Here is a 20,979-nt window from a genome sequence, read left to right as displayed (position 1 = left end):
TAACCGATGATGTTTGACAATTTAAGAAGCAAAGCAAACTATATTTTTGCCTCCCTTAGATATCCTTAAAGTACAACATAGCTCCAGCATGCATGTATCACTTATTCAAGTTTAACTATACGTAGTTGTCCAAAAATATAAATATACACGCATACATTTGTACACACACACACCAAACGCATAGACATAGACATGCACGTACATAGGTATGGCAGTAAATTTCTCTGTTTACTCAATGGTCCTTCTGCTTTCAAACTAGACATTTATTCTGCTTTGCCCTAGGGAAAGGGAATCCACACCAAAGACAAAGAGAAACAGAAGTAGTTAATTTTTGGCTTTTGTGTTTCTAAGAGCCCAGGCCTTGGTGACTTGAAAGATTTTCAAGGGTAATTTTGACTCTAGGCAGTTTTTGTTTCATGTGCTGACTTTACAACCTATCCCTGAAAAAGGCACCTCTGTCCATAGCCTTCTCTTTAAGCAGAGACTTTTATCCTGATCAGAAAGTCGATTTCCAAGGCCACTCAGCAGGACCTAACCCAGAGCGTCGGTCTTAAACCAGTACAATGAATTGGAATAAGAAGAGCCGGCCAGAGGTTACCAAGTTCAGCTCTGTACCTCCAAGCAGGTCATATTCACAAGGGTGCAGACACCATTTTTCACTGTATTTGTGGCGGGAAGCACCCCAGGCTCCCATTCACCAATTACCATGACACCATTTAGAAGAGAATGCCAGGAGACCAAAAAGAGGGGGGAAAGCCATTGTCATAACTCTTCTCAGGAATACCTGGTTTCACAATTTATACTTAACTGCTGACACTTGAAAAGTCGAACATTTTGGTAAAATGAATCAAGCTGTAATGTTTCTTTTATGAGATCCCCTTGCAGGAAGGGGAGGTTTGGCACCTTGTGGAGACCAAGCTTAGTTATCCATCATAGTAGTCAGCTGTCCTAGCCAGCTTCTCAGAGGTCACGCGATCGAACCGACAGCTCTTACAACTATATTATTGCTTACGGAACAGGAATTGGGGCACCAGATAAAAATTACCTGGTCTAATAGGCAGCGAACAATTTTCACTCAATAAAATTATAAGCCAAATCATTCATTTCATAACACTCTGGCTAATTTATTTGTTGACCTTTTATTATCCATAGCTCTTCAGTGGTATTAACTGCAACTCAGACAAAATCTCTTGTTCATTTCGCTTCCATTGATTTTTTTTTTTTCCATTGAGGCAATAACGGCTGCTTGAAAACAGCCTTTTTCTTTCCACTGTAAAAGTCAGTCATGTAAGTTAGTATGTCTTACGTTGATATAGCTGCCTTAGCTTACAACCTGCTTTAATTTCATGTGATTCTGAAGTCTTCTCTACCATGTTTGCAACAAAGGCACAGCTTCCTGGTGTCCCTCTAGCCGTGTGGCATGATGGCACGTAATAATATGTTTGAGAAGGAAGAGAGCTCTCATCTAATCTGGACCTAAAATCAACTTTAAAATTAGAGAAGGTTCCCAAGCCCCCCCCACATTTTCTTTAGACTGGACTAAAATGACTCCGATGCCTGTTATACTTATAGCAGTAGGCCCTTTCAGATTATTTAATTCCTTTGTTCTGGAAATGTCTGCAGATTTTAATTGTGGCTTGACTTTTATTTTTCTTTAAAGTCTATGGGCAATGAGTATGTGCTAGAACGCTCGGTGAGCTTCAGCTGAAGCTTCTTATATAATAAAATACTATGAAGTCTTTAGAATGCAAGGTTGTAAAATATAATTGTTACACATTTGGCATTTTATGCCTCCCTAGAAATATCCACTTGCTACCTACACCTCATCTATGCTCCTCCTTTCCATTTCAATTTACTCTAAAGTGGTCCTTAGCCATAATGAGAATGCCCCTTTCAACAGAAACATGTTTAATTATATCCATGCTAAATGTAAGTGACTCTTCTCAGTCATAGGGCTTCTGAGTAAAGAGTGCTTAAAGTGTGACACTAAAGGTTTCTAATGATCTGAGGTCAGCTCTCTTTCAAGAAGTTCATATTACCAGAAAAATGAAAAATTTGAGGAATGTCTCAGAGAATTGGAAACTAAACAGTGCTCAAGTATTATTTTGGTTTGTTTTACTCCTTCCCTCCCTGCCCTCATTATATGATTTTTTAGAATGCAAAGTCTGCCATTGTGGAATTTTCCATTTGGCTGAATAAACACGAAGGACGTTGGGATATAAAACTACCCTGCACAGAAATCACCTCTCAGTACAACTAGTATTTATTGTTTTGTACATCGAGCTCTGCGGGGAATGGGCTGCAAGGAACTTCCAATCAGTTTTTCAGCTTTCGGGCGTTCCGATCAGCCGTGTCACCCAGACTTTCAGAAGGAAGCGGGGAAAGAGCTAGAACTTAAGAGGCTAGTGATCTGGGTATACTGTTCAAAATCTGGACCCTTTGGTAAACTCTGGAGCGAGGAGGCAAATGAAATTAATGCTGATTCCATTGATGTTTATTGCCTCTAAACCAGGGGTGATTATGCCACGCCACTCCATTTTATGTTGCTGAGATTTGGACCCCTTGCATCTTGAATCCCCTGATAAAGCAAAGCAGATTGGTGATAAATGGGTGCCAGGCAAATGTGCAGTGACAGGAAGGTATTGTGCTTCTTTCTCAGGAATCGCCCAAGTCAACTTGACTTTATAGTTTAGCTTTTCTTCTACATACTGCAAAAACATTTCCCACTTGAGGGAGCATAAAGCCAAGTACAGATTGTCCTCCCAAATTGCTGAAGTATCCCTGAGCCTTAATTTTATGAGGGAGTCCCCAGGGTCTTCAGAATCTGATTCAGAAATTTGAAATGAATGTTGTGTTGGTAAATGGGTATCCCTCTGGCTTTATGAGCTGGTATATGTGCTCTGAATGAAGGAAAGTTCATGCCAGATCCACTGCTCATCTGGGTTGGAATTACTCAGAACATTTAATTGGGTTTATAAATGGACTCCACATTGGACAGTTAGACAACCTTCCGTTTCACCCTAGAAGGCTAGATGTGGCCAGTGAATATGAGCTTATTGCCTACACATTTGAGGGCAGACACTGAAGAGAAGATTCACATAGAAGGGGAATAATCCTTAGAGATTTTATTGTCATGAACCCAAAAGAAAGATGAATTAGCCATAGCTGCATATCAGACATGATATGCCTGGTTCTCAAGACGGTGCAAATACCTAAGTATTTCTAAGGGTCTAAGAGTACAGTTAATAAAAGGCTGATGTGCATCAAGACAAACCTCATGTTGCTAGCAGCCTCTAACTTGAGATAGTGTTTGTACCCAACATGATTCACTATGTTAATCACAAAATTAAAATATAAGCACAAGCCAGCAGGAGTAAAAGAGCAAATTCATAAAAGAAAAAAAAAAAAAAAGAGGCATAAAAAACCCCCACAGTGACCAAGACTTGACCTTGGGGAATTTATATATTAGATTAAAAGGTCTGGAGCCAAACGGAACACCAAATTTAAGTCTTCTGCTTTTATAAACCAGGCCAGATATATGCCTTTGTCATTTCATCATATAAATCAAGCATGTACTTTTAAAAATCAGAAACTATCTTAGAATAAACTTTTCAACAAGAATTTCTCAAGGCCTATGGTCTGCTGGACATGGCGCTAGGGGCTTGGAGAAGGTGATCAGATATTCAGGGCCTCAAAGGGCCTACAGCCTAGCGGTGGAGAGTGAAGACGAACACTGTTGAAATCAGAGCTAAATGGCCCCATGGCGTCTGTGGCTGTGCCGTGCCGGACGGAACCGTCCGCACTGTTGTTCCGAGGAGAGAGAGAGAGCTGAAGCTGTGGTGAGGGTGGGATTCCTTCTGATGGCACAGTGCAATTCTCAGAGCACGGGCTCTGATCCCTAACACCCGAGATTCAGTCCCTGCTCAGCCAGTCGTCAGCTGTGCGGACTTAGGGAAAGTTGGCTCTCCTCTCTGAGTCTTGGTTTCCTCATCTGCCAAAGCAGCACCTTAAGAGGCTCTCTGTGAAGACTGGATGAGTTCATGTTCCACTTTCAATAAACGGCAGTTATTTTTAGCATTAACCAAACCACCATCACCACCTTCATTCCCAGGCTTTGGAGGATGGGAAGTCATCGTAAATGGGCACAGACTGAAGCCAGTATTCCAAATAAAGAAAAGGTGAAAGGAGTGAGGGACTGGAGATGGGACAGAGCCAACGTTTTGCTTCTAGGCTAGGGAGGACTAGCTAGACCAAAATAGAGAGCAGTTCTTCATCTGTAGGGAGAGGAGATTGGATAAAGAGGGTAGGACCAGATGATGGGGAGAATCTTTTGTAATCCCTATAGAAGCCTGTACCTTAATTCTGGGAGGGTGATGTGCCTTGAAAAGTGCTGCAGAGCAATGTCAGTTTGTTGACTACTGGGGCAACAAGAAGCTCAGAACTTATTTGCTAATTGATGGGGTTGCAACATAGGAAGTAAAGGTGAATCTTCCTTCTGTATTTGTAGTCCATTCAGCATCTTTATTATAAAGGCTCTGAAACATAAGTAAAAACCCATAACAATTATGCTTGAACTGTTTCTCGGAATTGGGCTTCCCCAGTGTTTCTCTAGACTCTAAATAGCTTATCCCCTTTTCTCTTTGCAGAACTCTGTTCACATTATCATCAACCAATGGTCATAACAGGACAGGGAAAACCATTTTTTTTTTAATTATGTTATGTTAGTCACCATACAGTACATCATTAGTTTTTGATGTAGTGTTCCATGATTCATTGTTTGCGTTTAATACCCAGTGCTCCATGCAGTACCTGCCCTCCTTAGTACCCATCACCGGGCTAACCCATCCCCCCACCCCCCTCCCCTCTAAAACCAGGTTTTAACTGTGAGAGAAAATAGATCAATGAAAGTTGTTGTTTTTAAGGAATAAACATTTTTTGTTTTTAAGAGAGGAGATCCAAGGCCATGAAAAGAAAAACAGTCTGACTAAGGACGTAGATTGGAAAACAAGCATTAGTTCTATAAGGAGACTCTGGGTATTTTCAATATTTAGGATACTAGTATTTGTCTTCTTTATTCCCTACTGGGTTTTTTTTTTTTTAATCCAAGGATAGGATTAATTATCTTAGAAGAATCTAATCTCTACCTTCATCTTTTAAACTGCAAGCAGGGAGATGTTTTAAACATTATGAAAAGAAGAGAAAATCTCTCCTGACAAATAAATGCCTTGAAAAATTGGATATTAGTACTAGTCAAGTGCTCTTTCTTTTCAGAAATATTAAAATTGCATATTAGAATGGAAGGATCCTTATACTATACTCCCTCCTAATGCCACAAAAAATAAGACTTTAGGAACAATTTCAGAGACAAAAGATTATGTGAAACATCCAGTTCTTCCCCTTATGGGAAACTTCTTCCTTTTTTTTTTTTTTTTAACATCCCAGGCTCAATCATTTCCTAATGTGAAATTACAGATTTTTCAAATTACCATATAAAACTGCGAAAAAATTACACTTGTGACCACAGAAGAGATAGCATACACTATCAATTTGATTTTAAAAGGCATACATCTTTTATACTACCTGTCATTTTTATAATGCCTTTTACAAATTTAATCAATACGTTTTAACATTCTATATACTTTAAGTGCAATATACAATAAATATTCAAGTTTCATCTTAAACATGCTTTAGCCTTTAAATTGTTAAAACTGCAGTGCCCTTTCAATCTACTTACATAATGTCATAAAATATACATTTCAAGGTAAATGAAGTCAGCTACTTCAATTTAGTCCCTCAAACTGGTAGTAAATGAGAGGTTAACACTATGGTGCCAAACCCATTATTGAGTAAATTTAGCACCTTGGACAGCTCTGTAAAATCTTTATTGCTTTCCTGACCTGCTCGTCATGTTCTGTCTGTGTGTTCAGTGGCTCTCAGCTCTGATTGAAAGGCAATATATTAGATCCCCAACACAAACACGCTTGGGGGCTAGTTCACTGGGAGCATAATGACATGGAGGTGAGAGCAATTTTCTGGTCACCAAAATCCAAGCACCTTGCAGGTCCGTTACACTAACTCATAGAGGACCCAGAAATTTCCTTTCTCCTTCCCATTTGCAGAAATAACTAATAGAAGCTGAATCACACTGGCAAAGCTGAACCAAATGTGGGCTGTCCCTTAAATCCCAAAGTCGATACTGCAGTGAAGGACATTTTAAAATGGGCAAGATACCATTTAAGGAAATCACTTTCAGGAAAAAAATCCAGATTCACTCTCCACAAGACTGCTGGTCTGAAGTGATGCCAGGCTAATGACCCACCTATGGCCATGTGCCTAGTGGGAAAGCATGACCCAGCTCCTTGGATGGAAGAGGGATATAACTTTAAGAAGCAAGATTCACATGTTTCATTTTCAAAGGATTAAATGGTGATTAGAACTCTGGGTATTGAATAAGCAGAAAAAGAAACAGTTGGATTGTGTCACTGGAAAACTTTATCATCAAAAATATATGAGAGTAAAATGTATAGCATGCAGTGGTTGGAATTTTTTCAGGTTTATGAAAACTTCAAAGATCTTGGAGTTTATTTTGAACTTCTCTCCTCCCTGGTTCTGTGAAATTAATGAAAATAAGCATTGCTCAGAGTCCTCAATGATAGTGTTCCAAGACTGAAATTCACAAGTGCAATTTCCAACTGCACCTCATCTTGCTTTTGACAAACAGGAGACTTGTTTTTTTCCTAAAATGAAAAGAAAGAAAAATATCTTCTCTGCCAAACCCAAACACTGTTATAAATATTTATTTGGAGAAATAAATGAACGTAGACCCAGAGAAGTCAAATCTTAGTAAATAAACTAACTTGATCCTATTTTGTTTTAATCTTTCCTAAGAGCTAGATAAAGCCATGAGGTTTTAGTGAAAGCAGCAAGGGCCGAATTTGATATGGGGGTAGGGTTTAGTGTGGCCATAACATAGTAAATTATTAACTGCTGTGGTCAGACAATACTGCAAACAAAAAGTGGTAAATAATCTTGTAGCTTGCATTAAAAAAAAGAAAGAAATTATTTCAGATGTATTGATTCAAACTCCATTGATTATATAATGCTTTACACTCCTTATATGAAAAATAACTGAACTGTTTTATAAATGGGGTCTAGCAGCTTAAGGTAAGCATAAATGTTTATTGAAACCTGAAAACCCCTCTATCTCATTTTTGAATTTAAGACATTATATATGTCATAAGTAGTTACTGCAGTATGACAACTATTTTATCTTATATTATAGAAAATTTAAAATTGAAAAATGCTAATATGTATCTAAAAGCTTGTCATTTTAAGAGTTGTTCAAGGATTTTTGAAGAGGCTATGATGACAGCAAAATGAATGTAATTATATCCCTATTTTCTGATCAGCGTCTACAGTATATGAAAATCGAACACCGCTGCTTCTCCATGCAGAAATCTATTGTGTAAAATATTTAAAGTTAAACTTCTTTTTGCAACTTTACCCATGGCAAAAAAAAATTGTAAACATATCTTCTTGCAAATCACATCTGATAATCATGCCACGCCTTTATGTTTGCTTCTCTGATAAGCCTCCATTTTACAAGCTTAACTTCCCTCTTCATCTTCCAATATAAATGAATCTGCAGACAATTAGGGCAGAATGAAGAGGAAACAACTTCTTTTGGTCGAAGAAAAAAATTACCACCACACACACTTTTGTAGAGTGCACTATTTATTAGAAATAAGCATGCAGGCTAAATGTGGAAGTCCACCTAAATGAAGAGGGAGACATTTTTTTTTCTTCAACTGGAATGAAAAGCAGAGCATATATCTGGGATGAGAATGAATGAGCAAATGGGGAAAATGACAAACAATACCGGAATAGCAAAGGATTGCTATAAAAGAAACAGACTCTGCCAGTCATGAAAATTGGTGCAGAGAGAGCTTCCGGGGGCAGGAGAATCCTTTTGTAAGAGCCTCTGACAAACAACGCATTGCCTCAGAAATGTGAGTTTACTCCATCACTCCCTTATATCCTGGCTCTGCCACACAAGGGAGATAAACAAAAGAAGTTTAATGCTACATGCTTCTAGTAGCCAAAGATTGATTGGAAATCCCTCGAAAATGACCTGTCTGTTAAGGTCGTGGTTCCTGGAATAAGCAATTAAGTACTAAATAAACACATCTTAGGGATTCATAACATGCACTGAATGACATCGATTGTAGTAATCTAGTAAATGACCTCGCAATTGTATTCAGCAATAAACATATGAGTGCTTTACCGTGCCGATGGCAGACTATTGAGTGATGTATTTTATCTTGCAATACCAATGATGCTCACCTTTTGACTCAATTAAGTGTGTATGTGAACAGGGATAAATTGGTGATTTAACACCATTCTGGGGTTCCCCGAGCTACTGCCTTTAAAGCAGTGCAGTGTCCAAGTCTGGCCAGAGGGAACTGGAACGTGATCTTGTGAAAAGATAACAACAACTGGCTGTCACTCGGAGGATTGCATCTGCTTTTCTCTTGACAGGAAGTCATCCTCAAAAGGGCCGCGGATCTGGTGGAGGCGCTGTATGGGATGCCACACAACAACCAGGTGAGCCGTCCTGGGGCTCGAACCTGCGTGGGCCTCCACGTTCATTTGAAGAGCGCGGACTCCTTCTTGTGTCGAGAAATGGTGAAAAATATGAAAGCCACTTGCATGAGTTCAGTGTCATCCGGACATAACATGTCAGGCTATTCAGTTCTTCTTTCTTGTTTTGTAAATCTTTTATTACCTTTTGTATAGAATCATCTTCCTTAGGGGAAACGGGACTCCATTTAAAATGAATCTTCTGTGGGAGTGTGCTTCATAATTGAGGAAGAGAGTTACTGATGTTTTATTTTATTCCTCTCAGGTTTTCAAGCAAATTTAGGAGGAAAAGGGGGGTTTAATTTTTTCTCCTAAAACGCATAATAAGGCCTGAATATAATTGTCTGCTTCTATTCACGGAGCTACTCCGTGTATATGATTCCGATTGCTCTGGAAACTAGGAGTCTGAGCAATCATTCACTCCCTTTTTTGTGTGTCACTTGAATCAGTGTCCAGGGGACACAGTTCCACTAATACTCGGGGACACAGGGAGTCATCTGCAAACTGCCCTTAACTTTAGCAGGGGAGATGAGCTGCAGGCTGTGTGTGTGTGTGTGTGTGTGTGTGTGTGTAACACCAGAGGTCCTGTGTGTTACTGGCAGCAGAGGGAAACCCCATGGCCCTGTCACATGTGGGGTAGTATGGAGGGATGGCTAAGACAATGGCCCTTCAAAGTCAGACAAACAAGGTTATGCAGCCCAGCTCTGTCCTTGAATAGGCGAGTGTCCTTAAGTGAGTGCTTCACGTCTCTCTGTGCCTCAGTTTCCCCATTTGCTATATGGGCCCGATGATGATGAGACTTGTCCTAGGTTTGCTGAGAGGTTGCAGAAGTCAAGACCCTGAGCACCTTGCCTGGCATAAAACAAACACTGGAATAGATGGTTTTCCTGGGAGTATGACTAGGGTAGCTAAGGGGCTACTGCTTTTACTTTGCAGGAAATTATTCTGAAGAGAGCAGCGGACATTGCGGAGGCCCTGTACAGCGTCCCCCGCAACCACAGCCAGCTCCCTGCCCTCACTAACACCTCGGTCCACGCGGGCATGATGGGCGTGAACTCCTTCAGCGGACAGCTGGCTGTGAACGTCTCCGAGGCGTCGCAGGCCACCAATCAGGGTCAGGAGCCTGCCCTCCTCCCTCCCCATTGCCCTGCCCCTTCCCAACCTCAGGCTTCTTCACACCACCCGCCCCCCCCCCACCGCCCCCAGACCCCACCATTTATTTGGCATGAAACCGTTTTTATTTAAAAACATTTTTTTTTCCCAATAGGGGAGATTCCTAGTTTGTGTGTATCAAATATTGCTGTAGAATTTGGGTGATAGCTATCACGACTGGCAGTGTGGTATCAGAGGCTAGAAAGGATGCACGCACTTAGCCATCTCTCCATTTGACTTTTCATCATAAACCATGAATGACAGATCGCAAAGAGGCTTGGAATTAAAGTTCTGAGGGGCCAAAGCACATCATCCTCGCCCAGGGAATAAGAACCTGTTAACTCCAGGGTACATCTCTTAGATTGGGATTTATTTCTGCTCCAAAATGATAATTTATAGGCCCTACATTGCCACTTCTCACGGCCCTGCTAAGTATTTATGATCTCCTAAGAAATGTGTGTTTTGCTCGCTTCCCATTTTAATCACAGAGCTAGCACCACCAACCCACGCACATGAATCACCCAACCCCTTCCCTCCGGGATGCAGCAACGGGGCAAGAACCAGAGACTTTCCTGTCCCCGAGCCTTCCCGGATTGCCACCCTCATCCCCGGCTTTGCCCCCACCCCTCAGGTTTCACCCGCAACTCAAGCAGCGTGTCACCACACGGGTACGTGCCGAGCACCACCCCGCAGCAGACCAACTATAACTCTGTCAGCACGAGCATGAACGGATACGGCACGGCTGCCATGTCCAATTTGGGCGGCTCCCCAACTTTCCTCAATGGCTCAGCTGCCAACTCGCCCTATGCCAGTAAGTAGACCCGTGTGTCCTGCATTTCTGCGTGCTTTTGCTCCAAGAACTGGAGCCCACTGGAGTGGGCTTTGTGGCCCACTGTGTGGCCCACTGTACAGGTCTCTTCAGCCTGAGGGCTCCCACCCAGGTGATGCTATGAAAGGCGCCATTTGTCTCTGGCAGAAATCTCTGCCTTCCCTTGCTCACCTTCCTCATCCCAGAGTCTCCCTCGTTGTCAGAACTTTGTTAAAACCCAAAGCAGCAGTAGGATGTCATCACCAGAACCCAAGCTTCGAGTCGGAGTGGAGATGGGTTTGAGCCCTGATTCTACCAGTTACTGACTGGCGGCCCTATGCAAGTTCTCTCTTCGCCATGCCTCAGTTTGCTCATCTGTAAAATGGGGAGGGAACTAACATCCTCCCCCCATCCCATACAGTTGTTGTGAGACTTTGATAAAATAATGCATGGAATGAGCTTGTCCTGATGTCTGGCCCACAAGAGGCACAGTCAGGAAATCTAAATCATCGCGATGACGGTCTAAGACTTCAGTCTTAGACTGAACACAACAGTCTAAGACTTCACATCTCTCCCTTTAGGAATAGGACTCCTTTTTTTTTTTTTTTAAATGCTTGGAATTTTTTCCCCTTTGTGCTTGATGTATACCAGAAAACAAACAATAGCAACAACAAAAACACTTTATTTTTTCCAAAAATCTGGCAAGATGAAAAAACACACATACACAAGAAATTTTTTTTTTTTTTTGGTGCCTTGTCCTCGCCTTAAAGAAGTTTAGCTTCAAGAATTTCCAGTACAACATTTAGATTGCATCTAAAGAACCTCAGGGAACTGGCATCTTTACATATAAACTGTCCTGGGCTGTGTTTCTACAATCTCTCGATCTCCCGCTGAGGATCTGTACCTAGATAACCAAGTTTATCTTGGACAGTGTGGGTGACTCTTCCGTTTTGTGAAATGAGGCCGAACTCTTAGACATTTGTGGAATGATAGAAGATGTGTTGTTAAATGAAAGAATACTCACTTTTTTTTTTTTTTAAAGAGTCTTGGCTAAAAAAACCTAAAAACCGTGCTGTCTCTGATGGTGGAAATGTGGAGTGTTCTAATCCTTTGAGAGAGGAAAGATCATTCTTGGCCTTTGAGAGAGGTTATTTCTGAAAGTAATACTTAGTGCCTTTTACTTTCTTGTTGAATTTTTATGCTCAGTGTGTGCTAAACTTTATATTTCCACTTTATCTGTTCGGAATCAGCAGCTTTTTGAGCGTTTAAAATGTCCCCAAATAATCTGCATACATTATGTCTGCCTGCATTATGTCAACGGGACCAGTTTGAGGATTTTGATTCATCGAAAGATGGTTTCTCATAGATTTATCATTTCACTGTTCTCCCATCTACTCAATCAGAAAATGTTTCAATCATGACCTGAAAATTAAAAGGTGGCATTCTTAATTAAATCAATAAACTAATTGCTATATGGTAGCAATTCAATTTAGGGGCTTGGATAGCTGTCTTCCCAAGCCCGTGCAGACACCCAGCAACTTCAGCCTGAGACTGCATCTGTCAGTCTGTGAAACTTCCAACATTTAATTTCCATTAATTGATTTCCTCAGTGCTCACAAATATAGTATTAAATTCTCAAATAGGCTCTCAGATGGGACGGTTTTATCTGCATAAATGCAAATAAAACAATAAACACAAAGCCCAGCTGATTTGAATTTTTGCCTCCATAATATTTAATTATTCATAAACCACTCATGTTGAAAAATTCCAAACAGAATAAAAAATAAAATAAGACATTGCACTGGTGAACACACTTTGTGGTGTGGTGGCTGATAACTAATAATGTTATAACAAATGGAGCGGCTTGACTATATTTCATCCTTTCCTCTGTTAACCACCCCCTCAAACTCCCCACCTCTAAATACACATAATGATCGCATTTGCCAACGAGATTAATTGCCTTCCTCAGTGAACCAGCAGGATTTCAAGTCTACGAATATTTAAAAATCAAACCTCCAGTGCAGGAGTTTTGCAATTTAAATGGGTGTTATTATTGAGCGTATTTTCACATTTACAAATCCTAAGAGATGTATAAAAATGCTGGCCTCATTAAAAGAAAAAGTACAGTGTAGAACATATTTGTGAAAACTCTGAGGATGGCGGCCCAGTGTTCCGCTCCGTCAAGCATTCAGTGCCTTTGGATTGTGTAGTGCTGAGGGCTGATTCCAAGGGGTCATTTCCCCCTGATGGCAGTTGTTGCCTAGACCCATTTGATTCCCACTTCCCTCTTTCCACAGCCAGTAGGCCAAGGGAAGGCCAGCCCCCTACACAGCAATCTAGACTCCAGTGGGCTCATGGGAAGGAGGACTTTTTCCCTGGGGATTGGTTTCTTTTGCAGGGGAGTGTAGTGGAAAAGACACTGGATTTGGGTCTGGTTCCTGGCTTCATCACATTCCAGCTCTGGCCCTTGGGCATGTCACAAAACTATTTTTTGAGTCTCAGCTTGCTCGGCTTGCTCAGATGTAAAAGGGATGTAATAGGCCCCAACTTAAGGTTGCTTTGACAGTGACATAAGATGAAAAAGACATGAAGATTCTTGTGAATGATAAAGCAATATGTAATGTTTATTACATCATGGGAAAAAATAATACAGTAGAAGGAAGTACTTAGAATTTGAATTAAATGCTTGAAAATTACTGGGCAAGATCCATACTTTTCCCGAGGAGATGGAGGAAATAGAAGGTGAGTATATGAACATACTGGTCTTGAGTGGAGAGGACTCACTGTGTGCAAAATCTCTGTCTCCTGAAGTAACCATGAGATCATTAGTAACTAACGAAATATGAATGGCCAGGCTGAAAGGACCATGGTCAGTAGAGAATGTGCATCTACCAAACTCATGTCTCCAAGCAACTAGGTTCTCTCCCTCCATGAATTGCCAAAATTCTCCCATCATTGACAATCCACATCCCCACTACTACTACACTGTGAGTATGTACACAAAGGTCCTGTCCTACTGCTTATTAATTCACAAGCGTTCATGTACAGCTCTATGGGGATAGAAAGAATTTGTGACTTTGACTTGTAGTTCTGCATTATCCCCAAATATTGCCTGTGGCAGTCTATTTATCCACCTGGCCTCCTACCTAGCTATATCTGTGTGTGTGAAGCATTCAGGCACAGTCGTATCCTTAGGGAACTCATAGCTTCATGGGGAGAACAGGGGCACATACACACCACTATCTGCCAGTGCTTTAAGTTGGAATCCTGGCATTACCTTCAACCTACCCTTCTTCCTCACACCTCTCATTCCATCGGTGACCACACTGTCTCAGGCTGGTCTCCTCCTGTGTCTTACATTCCCAGTCCCTTTGCTAGAACCTTAGTTTAGGCCCTACCTGGAATGCTTCATTTGACACCTCCCCCATGAAGCCTTCCTTGAGTCTCTTCCCTGCCTCTGCAGAGCTGGCCACGCTCACCTTTGTCATTATTTTGTGCTACCCTATCCCTTATAAGAGCACTTTTGTTTCATGGCCTGGGATGCCCCAGTGCCTAGCACATTGCCCAGCATGTAGTAGACCCACAATAAACACATAAAAGATCAACACCAACAAAAGGTAGCATGTGCCAAGTACCAAGTGATGAAAGCAGCTAAGATCCCAAGAGTTCAGGGAAGGCTCGTGCTGGAAGGGTGGCCTGAGCAGGGTGGCTGGGTGAAGGGCAGAGCTGAGCTGTGTAATCTCACATGCCAGGAGAGGTGCTGATTTCTCCTTTCCCATTGTCCCACCCAGTTGTGCCATCCAGCCCCACCATGGCCTCCTCCACAAGCCTCCCCTCCAACTGCAGCAGTTCCTCGGGCATCTTCTCCTTCTCACCAGCCAACATGGTCTCAGCCGTGAAACAGAAGAGTGCTTTCGCGCCAGTTGTCAGACCCCAGACCTCCCCGCCTCCCACTTGCACCAGCACCAATGGGAACAGCCTGCAAGGTAAGCCCCACCCAGGCCAACAGGATGCCCTGACTTCACCCTCCCAGGGCCTGAAGCAGATGCGTCACCGGTGCGAGGGGTCAGCCTTGGGCTGGCCTGCTTCTCTCTGCCCTCCTTCTGTTTGTTCCTTTGTGTTCACTCTCCTTGGCCCTGGCCCCTGGCCCCACACATCCCTTCTCTGCTGGAGTTGCCTGAGCTGTCCTCTTTCCAACTCCAGCAGTTGTGCTCAGGCCTGGGATTTGCTTAAGAATACTATTTCCACTTACTAATATCAGCATTTCTCTTTTCTCCTCTTTCCTTCCCTGTGGTCGCCATAATCAGACCAGTCTTTTGTGGACTCTAGCAAGTTCTCCACTGCAGGGTCTCTCCCGGGACTGGCCTTCTCCTGAAGTAGGTCACTCAACCTTCCCTTCCTGTTGCCTGTGTCAGAGTGAACGTGTGTGGGGCTGATCATGGGGAGCGCATGAGCCATGGCCTGACCAGAGCCCTGAGGTTAGAGCACTGTAGACCAAAGGCCCAAGCCTGACTGCTGGGGACCAGAAACCCCAAATTGTTACTAGAGTATTCTGGTTCATATTAAAATTGTTCCATTTTGGTCTCCATCATGGAGTATGGAAAATAAGAGTCACCAAGAATTGAGGTGACCTCTCTACTCATTGAGGAAGAAGAACCCCACCCTTTTAAAACGGGGCTGCCGCGTCTCACATTTTTCTCATGTGCTGGCACTGTTGACCCGCACAAGCTCGTTCATCCCTCACGGCAGGATTGTGTGCTGGGCATTTGAAGCCCCTACTGTACAGATGAGAAAACTCAAGGTTAGGGAGGTTATGAAATCGTTTGACTTCCAGCAGTAGTGTGTGTGGCAGAAGCTGGCTTCAAATTCAGGCTCAAAAATTCATCTCTCCTCTTTCCATCTCCCAAGCACTGTATTACTCAGAGGGGGTAAAAAGGATGCACCCAGGATGCCTAAGGCAGCTGGCAGGGAAATAATATCAATAAAATAATCAGCTACCATTTATTTAGCACGGAACCATGTGTCAGGCGCGGTGCTCAGCATTGAGCACGCTTTATCTTATTTGATCCTCACAACTTCCTGGTGAAATATGAGGATATTATGATCTCCATTGTACAGATGATAAAGCTGAAGCTCAAGGAGAGTAAATACCTGCCTATAGGCATAGCGCATAAATGGTGGAGATGAATGTAAACCCCACAGGATCTGTGCCCCTAACCCCTGGACTACACAGCTCCCCATAGTGCCTTCCCTCAGTGGTCGTCATGCCACCTTCACTGACGGAGGTCAGCCACGGGGGGCGGGAGGGGTCAGGAGGGTGGCATACCCATCTGGCATCTCTCAGCCCTGTCTCTTATGTATATGTATATTATGTATTGTATGTTATGTATATGTATATTATTTATGTTATTTATACAGAGTACATATGTACTCTGTACTGAATGCTTTACGTGGACGTAATCTTGTATTGATTCTTCCAAAGACCCTATGAAATCAGTACTATTCCCTTTACATAGATGGGTAAATTCAGGCCCAGTTTGCTCAAGGTCACACAGCTAATACTGATAAAGCCAAAATTGAACCCAAACTGTGTGATTCCAGAACCTGAGCTCCTAATCACTGTGACTTCTGACTCCAGACAGGCTCTGCTAAACATTCCTCAGAAACCTGCTGGCAAATCTGCCCAGCACAGCCGGAGTCATGCCCGGAATAACATGCTCGTGGCCCTCCCTTGAACTGAATTGGCAAAGCCATCTTAGAGGGCAGAGGAAAATAATCTGAATTACATTTCAGGCAACATTATTCACAGTGGGTCATGCCCACCTCCACACAGGGGAGCCACCCATTCATACACATCTGAGTCTTTTTCCGCTGAAAATAATGCTTTGTCACCCTCAGTACACTTCCGGCTGGCAAACTAAGGATATAATGCGTAAGTGCATATAACTTACGATGGGTTTAACTAAGGGTAACACCTATGGAAACGGAAATCTGCCATTCTTGAGCTGCCTATCACAACCCACATTAAAACATAGATTTGATATGAAAATAAGATAGAATGGGGTTTGTAAGCAGCAGCTGAGAGGTGGTGCTTGAGAAGCAAAGGCCTGCAGCTCTTGGGAGGTCAGCAGCTGGATCCCTGGCCCACAGCGACCGAAGCAGACCACCCTTCTGCCAGGCCCAGGGTCTCTGCCTGCATGTGACCCAAGGAGAGAGCAGGAAGGGACTGAAAATAGGGACTCGGCCCAGACGGTAGAATGTCCTGGATTTAGGGAACATCTGGGGTGTGTGTGTGCGTGTGTGCGCACGTGTGCAGGCGCTCTTAAGTAATAATGAAATGGCTTCAAGACAGGGACTCATACAAAATTTGTTCATTTGTCACCCAGGGCATTTCTAACACAAGTCTGCACAGGTTCCAAAAGTACAGAGGCTGTCCCCCCTGTTCTGATTAGCAGCTGAATCGCCACCTCTCCATCACATTTCTCACACACAGCTGCACAGTGGGGAGGGTTCAAGGTGAAATTCAGGGACACACTTGGTGCTGGATTTGCTATTGTGGACGACATCGTCCTTGCCTTCTGTTTGAGCATGTGTCCAGAAGATTCCTTCTGCTAGTTTTTGTTTTTCCAATACCATCATGTACCAAACAGCTCCTGAGGGGTGGCAGGCGAGGAGGTATGAGTAGAGAAATTAAAGTCGAATTAACTGACACCATTTTTCTTGAAGCCATCCTGTCCGTCTTCCTGCCACCCTCACGAGGCAGGGCCCACACACCTGGGACCGCACCTTGGCCCTCTGTACACCATCACTGCTGCCTAGGGTGCGTCATACCATTGCTTCTGGGGAGCTCCTGCCTGAGGCTTTGGGGTCTCCCCTGAAGAAAGGGACATTGGGACGATGGGCTTCTAGACCTGCAACTAAAGAATGACCTCATTGTTAGTTTTCTAGACTCTGCTTATCTATGGAGAAAGGACGTGGGCGGGTTATAGAATGGCGGGGTGGCTGGGCGGGGGGACCTCTGCAGTGTTACCGTCCTTCTTCTCCTTTTCGTTGTTACAGTGATTTCATTTGGACCCACCTAGTTCAGAACTGTGATCATTAGGACCGGGCAAGTGACAAAGGAAGAGTTGGTTAAGCAAATGGACTGTATAAATAAGATCAGAGGTGACACGTTTAGGCTATTTGAGGGTTTTAAAGACCTGTGTACTTCCAACTGCCACTCTACGAATTGTATATCATCCTGGGTTTTTTTTTAGCCAGCTCCTTAAAGGCCTTTTCCCCAGCAGCCCCATCTTGGCCCCCTCTAGTGACTGCATGTATGTTTATTCCCCAATGAACACGCATTGCAATCTCACATGATGGTGATGACGATGGTCACAGCTACTAACATGGGAGGGCTTGTTCCCAGCCAGGCTTCTACATTATCTCATTCCCAACCGCCCTTGATGTAGGCTGTTTGTTGTCCCCATTCTACAGATGCAGAAACTGAGCCTTAGAGCCAAGATGGCTCATCCAGAGTTACACAGCTAACAAACTGGGAGAGCCTGGGGTTAAAACCCTAGCAGACTGATAGTAAGCCCCTATGCTCTATGGTCATACTATTGTGAAGCCACTGGGTTAGGCCCAGGTGGACTACAAAATCCTGGCCTTCAAATCTTTCCCTGTATTAAAGGAAACACAACACCCCAGTAAAGCAGACAGATCTGTCTAGGAGAGGCTGGGTGCCCACCTGTAGAAGTTCAGAGGAGGGAAAGATCAGGGAGAATTCAGAATAGTCTCCTGGAGAAGGCTGCCATTGAACTGGACCTTGCATGAAGGGCAAGGAGGATTCAGGCAGAGGGAGATGGGGAGGGGGCATTTGAAGCAGGGGATTAAAGATAACTGGAGCCAAAGAGTAATGTGCAGTAACCAGCAAGCCACTTGGCATCCTGGAGCATGGAGGTCCAGGAAGTGGGGATGAGGTTGAACAAGGAAGTCCTTACGTGGAAGTCATAAATTCCATTCTTTCCATATATTTTATAATTCATAATTTCTCCTGCGGTGCCACCTGGCTTTCTCTCCCAGGTAGATAAAACCTTGGACAAATTACCATATGTCTGAGAAATTTTTTTAGGATAAAGCAACTCTTGTCTCAGCACTTCTGGAGTCTCACAAGATATGCTGTTAAAAAAATCTAAATTTTGTGGTTAAACAAATCTAGAAAGTGGGGTGCTTACTGAATCCCAGTCTTGGAGAGCAACAATGCACCTAAGTTTATTAAAAGCTCTGAGACAGACATCCTGCAGTTAAATAAAAAAAAAAAGAGTATTCCATTTAGTTCTCTAAATTTATTTGCCCAGAGAACCCTTTTCTGAGTGTTAAAACCAATTAACATCCCATGAAAAACTTTGGAAAATGTGGCTGTATTTTGGATTTAAAGAGAAAATGCAGAGACGTCTTCTTCCATTCCCATCCAGGTGAAGTCATTGATAAATCCTGATCCTGACTACTCCCCAGGTGTGTCTATTTTCATAGGTCAAAGACTTGAGTGACCCACTCTGCTCAGCCATTGTCCTGGAGACGTCCTCCCCCTTCTCCAAAGGCTTATGGCCCCTAGAGCATGGATTCTATGCAATTTCAGGCCTCAGAGGACTTCATTAATCAAGAGAGAGGCAGCCCCAAGGAGGCTGTCAGCATGCCCCACAGTGTAGTGATTTTAAACCCTAACCATGTCCTGGACAGTCCCTGCAATGAAAAATTAAAAACAAAAGACCAGAGTGATTTCACAGAAATTGTACACACACACTGATTTTTTTTTTTTTTTCTTTCCTCACCTTGTTGGAGCTCAGGCTGGCTGGCCCCACCTGACTCTAGATATCATGTAGTCCAGCGGTGATCTCGTGGAATTGTCTTTTGCTCTGGGCACATGCTCAATTTGTGCAAGATTCCCCCCCACCCCCGTTCTGGTCCCGATTAGCTCATAATTCTTACACATATGGTGGTTCGAGGAAGACCACATTCCACTCTCTCACTCCAAACTCTCCCAGCTCTGCAAAACTTTTCATTTTGTCTTTGTTCTTATCAAAATGTGAAAACCATAATGCAAAATGCATGGCCTTTCAGACCAATAGTTTTCCGACCTTCTGTCAGAGAACGTGATCACCCAGCTGCCGGGGAAAATGGCAGAACCACCTCGGTCTTATGATGTCTTGTGATGTTTGGCATGTGTTGCTGAGAGTGTTGTGTCCTCATGGAAATCTTCATGGCCCCCACTTGGGCAAGTCAGTGTGCCAGCGGCATTTCTGGAACATTCCAAGCCTTAAACACCCATCCCTCTCACCCACATAAGTAATCCTGAGGATTGCAGCACAGATACAAGAAAAACAGCTCCTAAAAACCCAGGAGCTTCCCTGCAATCATGCAGTGGGATTACTTTATAAAAAGGCCTCTTTAGAGGTATAGCAACTCAGAGGCTGCAAACAGAGATCTTTTCCTAAAATTGATCTATCAGTAAGTGTTCTGCGTCTGGAGCTTAGGAGATTACCGATGAGACTTAAGGAGCTGTGACCTTGATATTATAATCAGGGTTCGGGGTGTAGGTACAAACGAGATTCCATGGTTTCCCTTAGACTCTAAGAGAAGTCTGAGGACCAACAAGGGCAAGGTTAGGAAAGTGTGGGCAGACCAAAGCCACCCCCTAGGTACCCTCAGATATGTCTGTTGGCTTGTTTTTAATTTTAATTATTTGCTACGAGGTATAAACTGGGCTCTTTTGTATTTTAAAAAATTCACATCTCCATCTTCTCTTGCAAGAGTTCAGAAGATCTGGTGGTTGAGCAGCATTTCTGTGCAGTAACTGTGGGGAGCCCACTCTAGAGAAGGCCTGCCATGCCCCTGGCAGAGTCCCTCCACCCCTATTAGTGCACTTTGCTCACTTCTGTTCCCAGCCTGGGCTCTCGGGGCGCTGGAGTTTGTGACCCCTATATTCCAGATTAAGAAGCACTGTTAGCTATGGACGGGCACACCAGTTAGCTTTGCTTTGTAACTTCTAATGGGGCCCTAGTGGAGGTTTAATCTAATTAATCTAGCACATTATTCAGGTACAAAACACGGCTAGATTTTTTTTTTCCTCTGGCCGTTCAGAATTAAAAAAACAACCCTGATGTTTTCAGGGTCCAATTACTAAATGTTGGCTGGTCCCACTGACCAAATTAGCAGGAAGTTTGTCAGTTCTCTGCTTTGCACCCCGTCGACGCTGCCTGAGCCGCCTGGCTGTACTGTATGGGCTGCCCTTTAATGCCAGGCGCACAAAGTGGATTTGGGTGGAGAGCAAAACTAGGACTTGGTTCTCTTGCTAGAGGTTTAGAACCCCCACAGAAAGGCCTGTCTTTAATAAGGGT

The 20,979-nt window shown here is 43.2% G+C and overlaps 1 protein-coding gene across 13 annotated transcripts in view; it reads left to right on the top strand.

Moving 5' to 3' along the window:
- EBF1 (EBF transcription factor 1) overlaps nucleotides 1-20,979 on the top strand; it is a 391,270-nt gene that overhangs the window by 366,004 nt on the left and 4,287 nt on the right. For 7 of the 13 annotated variants that reach the window (XM_078066804.1, XM_078066803.1, XM_078066800.1 and 4 more), the window contains 5 exons: nucleotides 8,539-8,604; nucleotides 9,577-9,754; nucleotides 10,424-10,603; nucleotides 14,392-14,586; nucleotides 14,908-14,976. In XM_078066804.1, coding sequence (XP_077922930.1) covers nucleotides 8,539-8,604; nucleotides 9,577-9,754; nucleotides 10,424-10,603; nucleotides 14,392-14,586; nucleotides 14,908-14,975 — 687 coding nt within the window. In that variant the 3' untranslated portion in view covers nucleotide 14,976. Of the gene's footprint in view, nucleotides 1-8,538; nucleotides 8,605-9,576; nucleotides 9,755-10,423; nucleotides 10,604-13,411; nucleotides 13,585-14,391; nucleotides 14,587-14,907; nucleotides 14,977-20,979 lie in introns of those variants that run through there. The other 6 variants (XM_036103654.2, XM_036103653.2, XM_036103652.2 and 3 more) reach the window with 2 other exon arrangements.

Source organism: Halichoerus grypus, chromosome 2 (genome assembly GCF_964656455.1).
Source record: "Halichoerus grypus chromosome 2, mHalGry1.hap1.1, whole genome shotgun sequence".
NCBI classification, from domain to species: Eukaryota; Metazoa; Chordata; class Mammalia; order Carnivora; family Phocidae; genus Halichoerus; species Halichoerus grypus.
The sequence above is the reverse complement of the archived record's forward strand: the minus strand, read 5'-3'. Positions and strand labels throughout refer to the sequence as shown.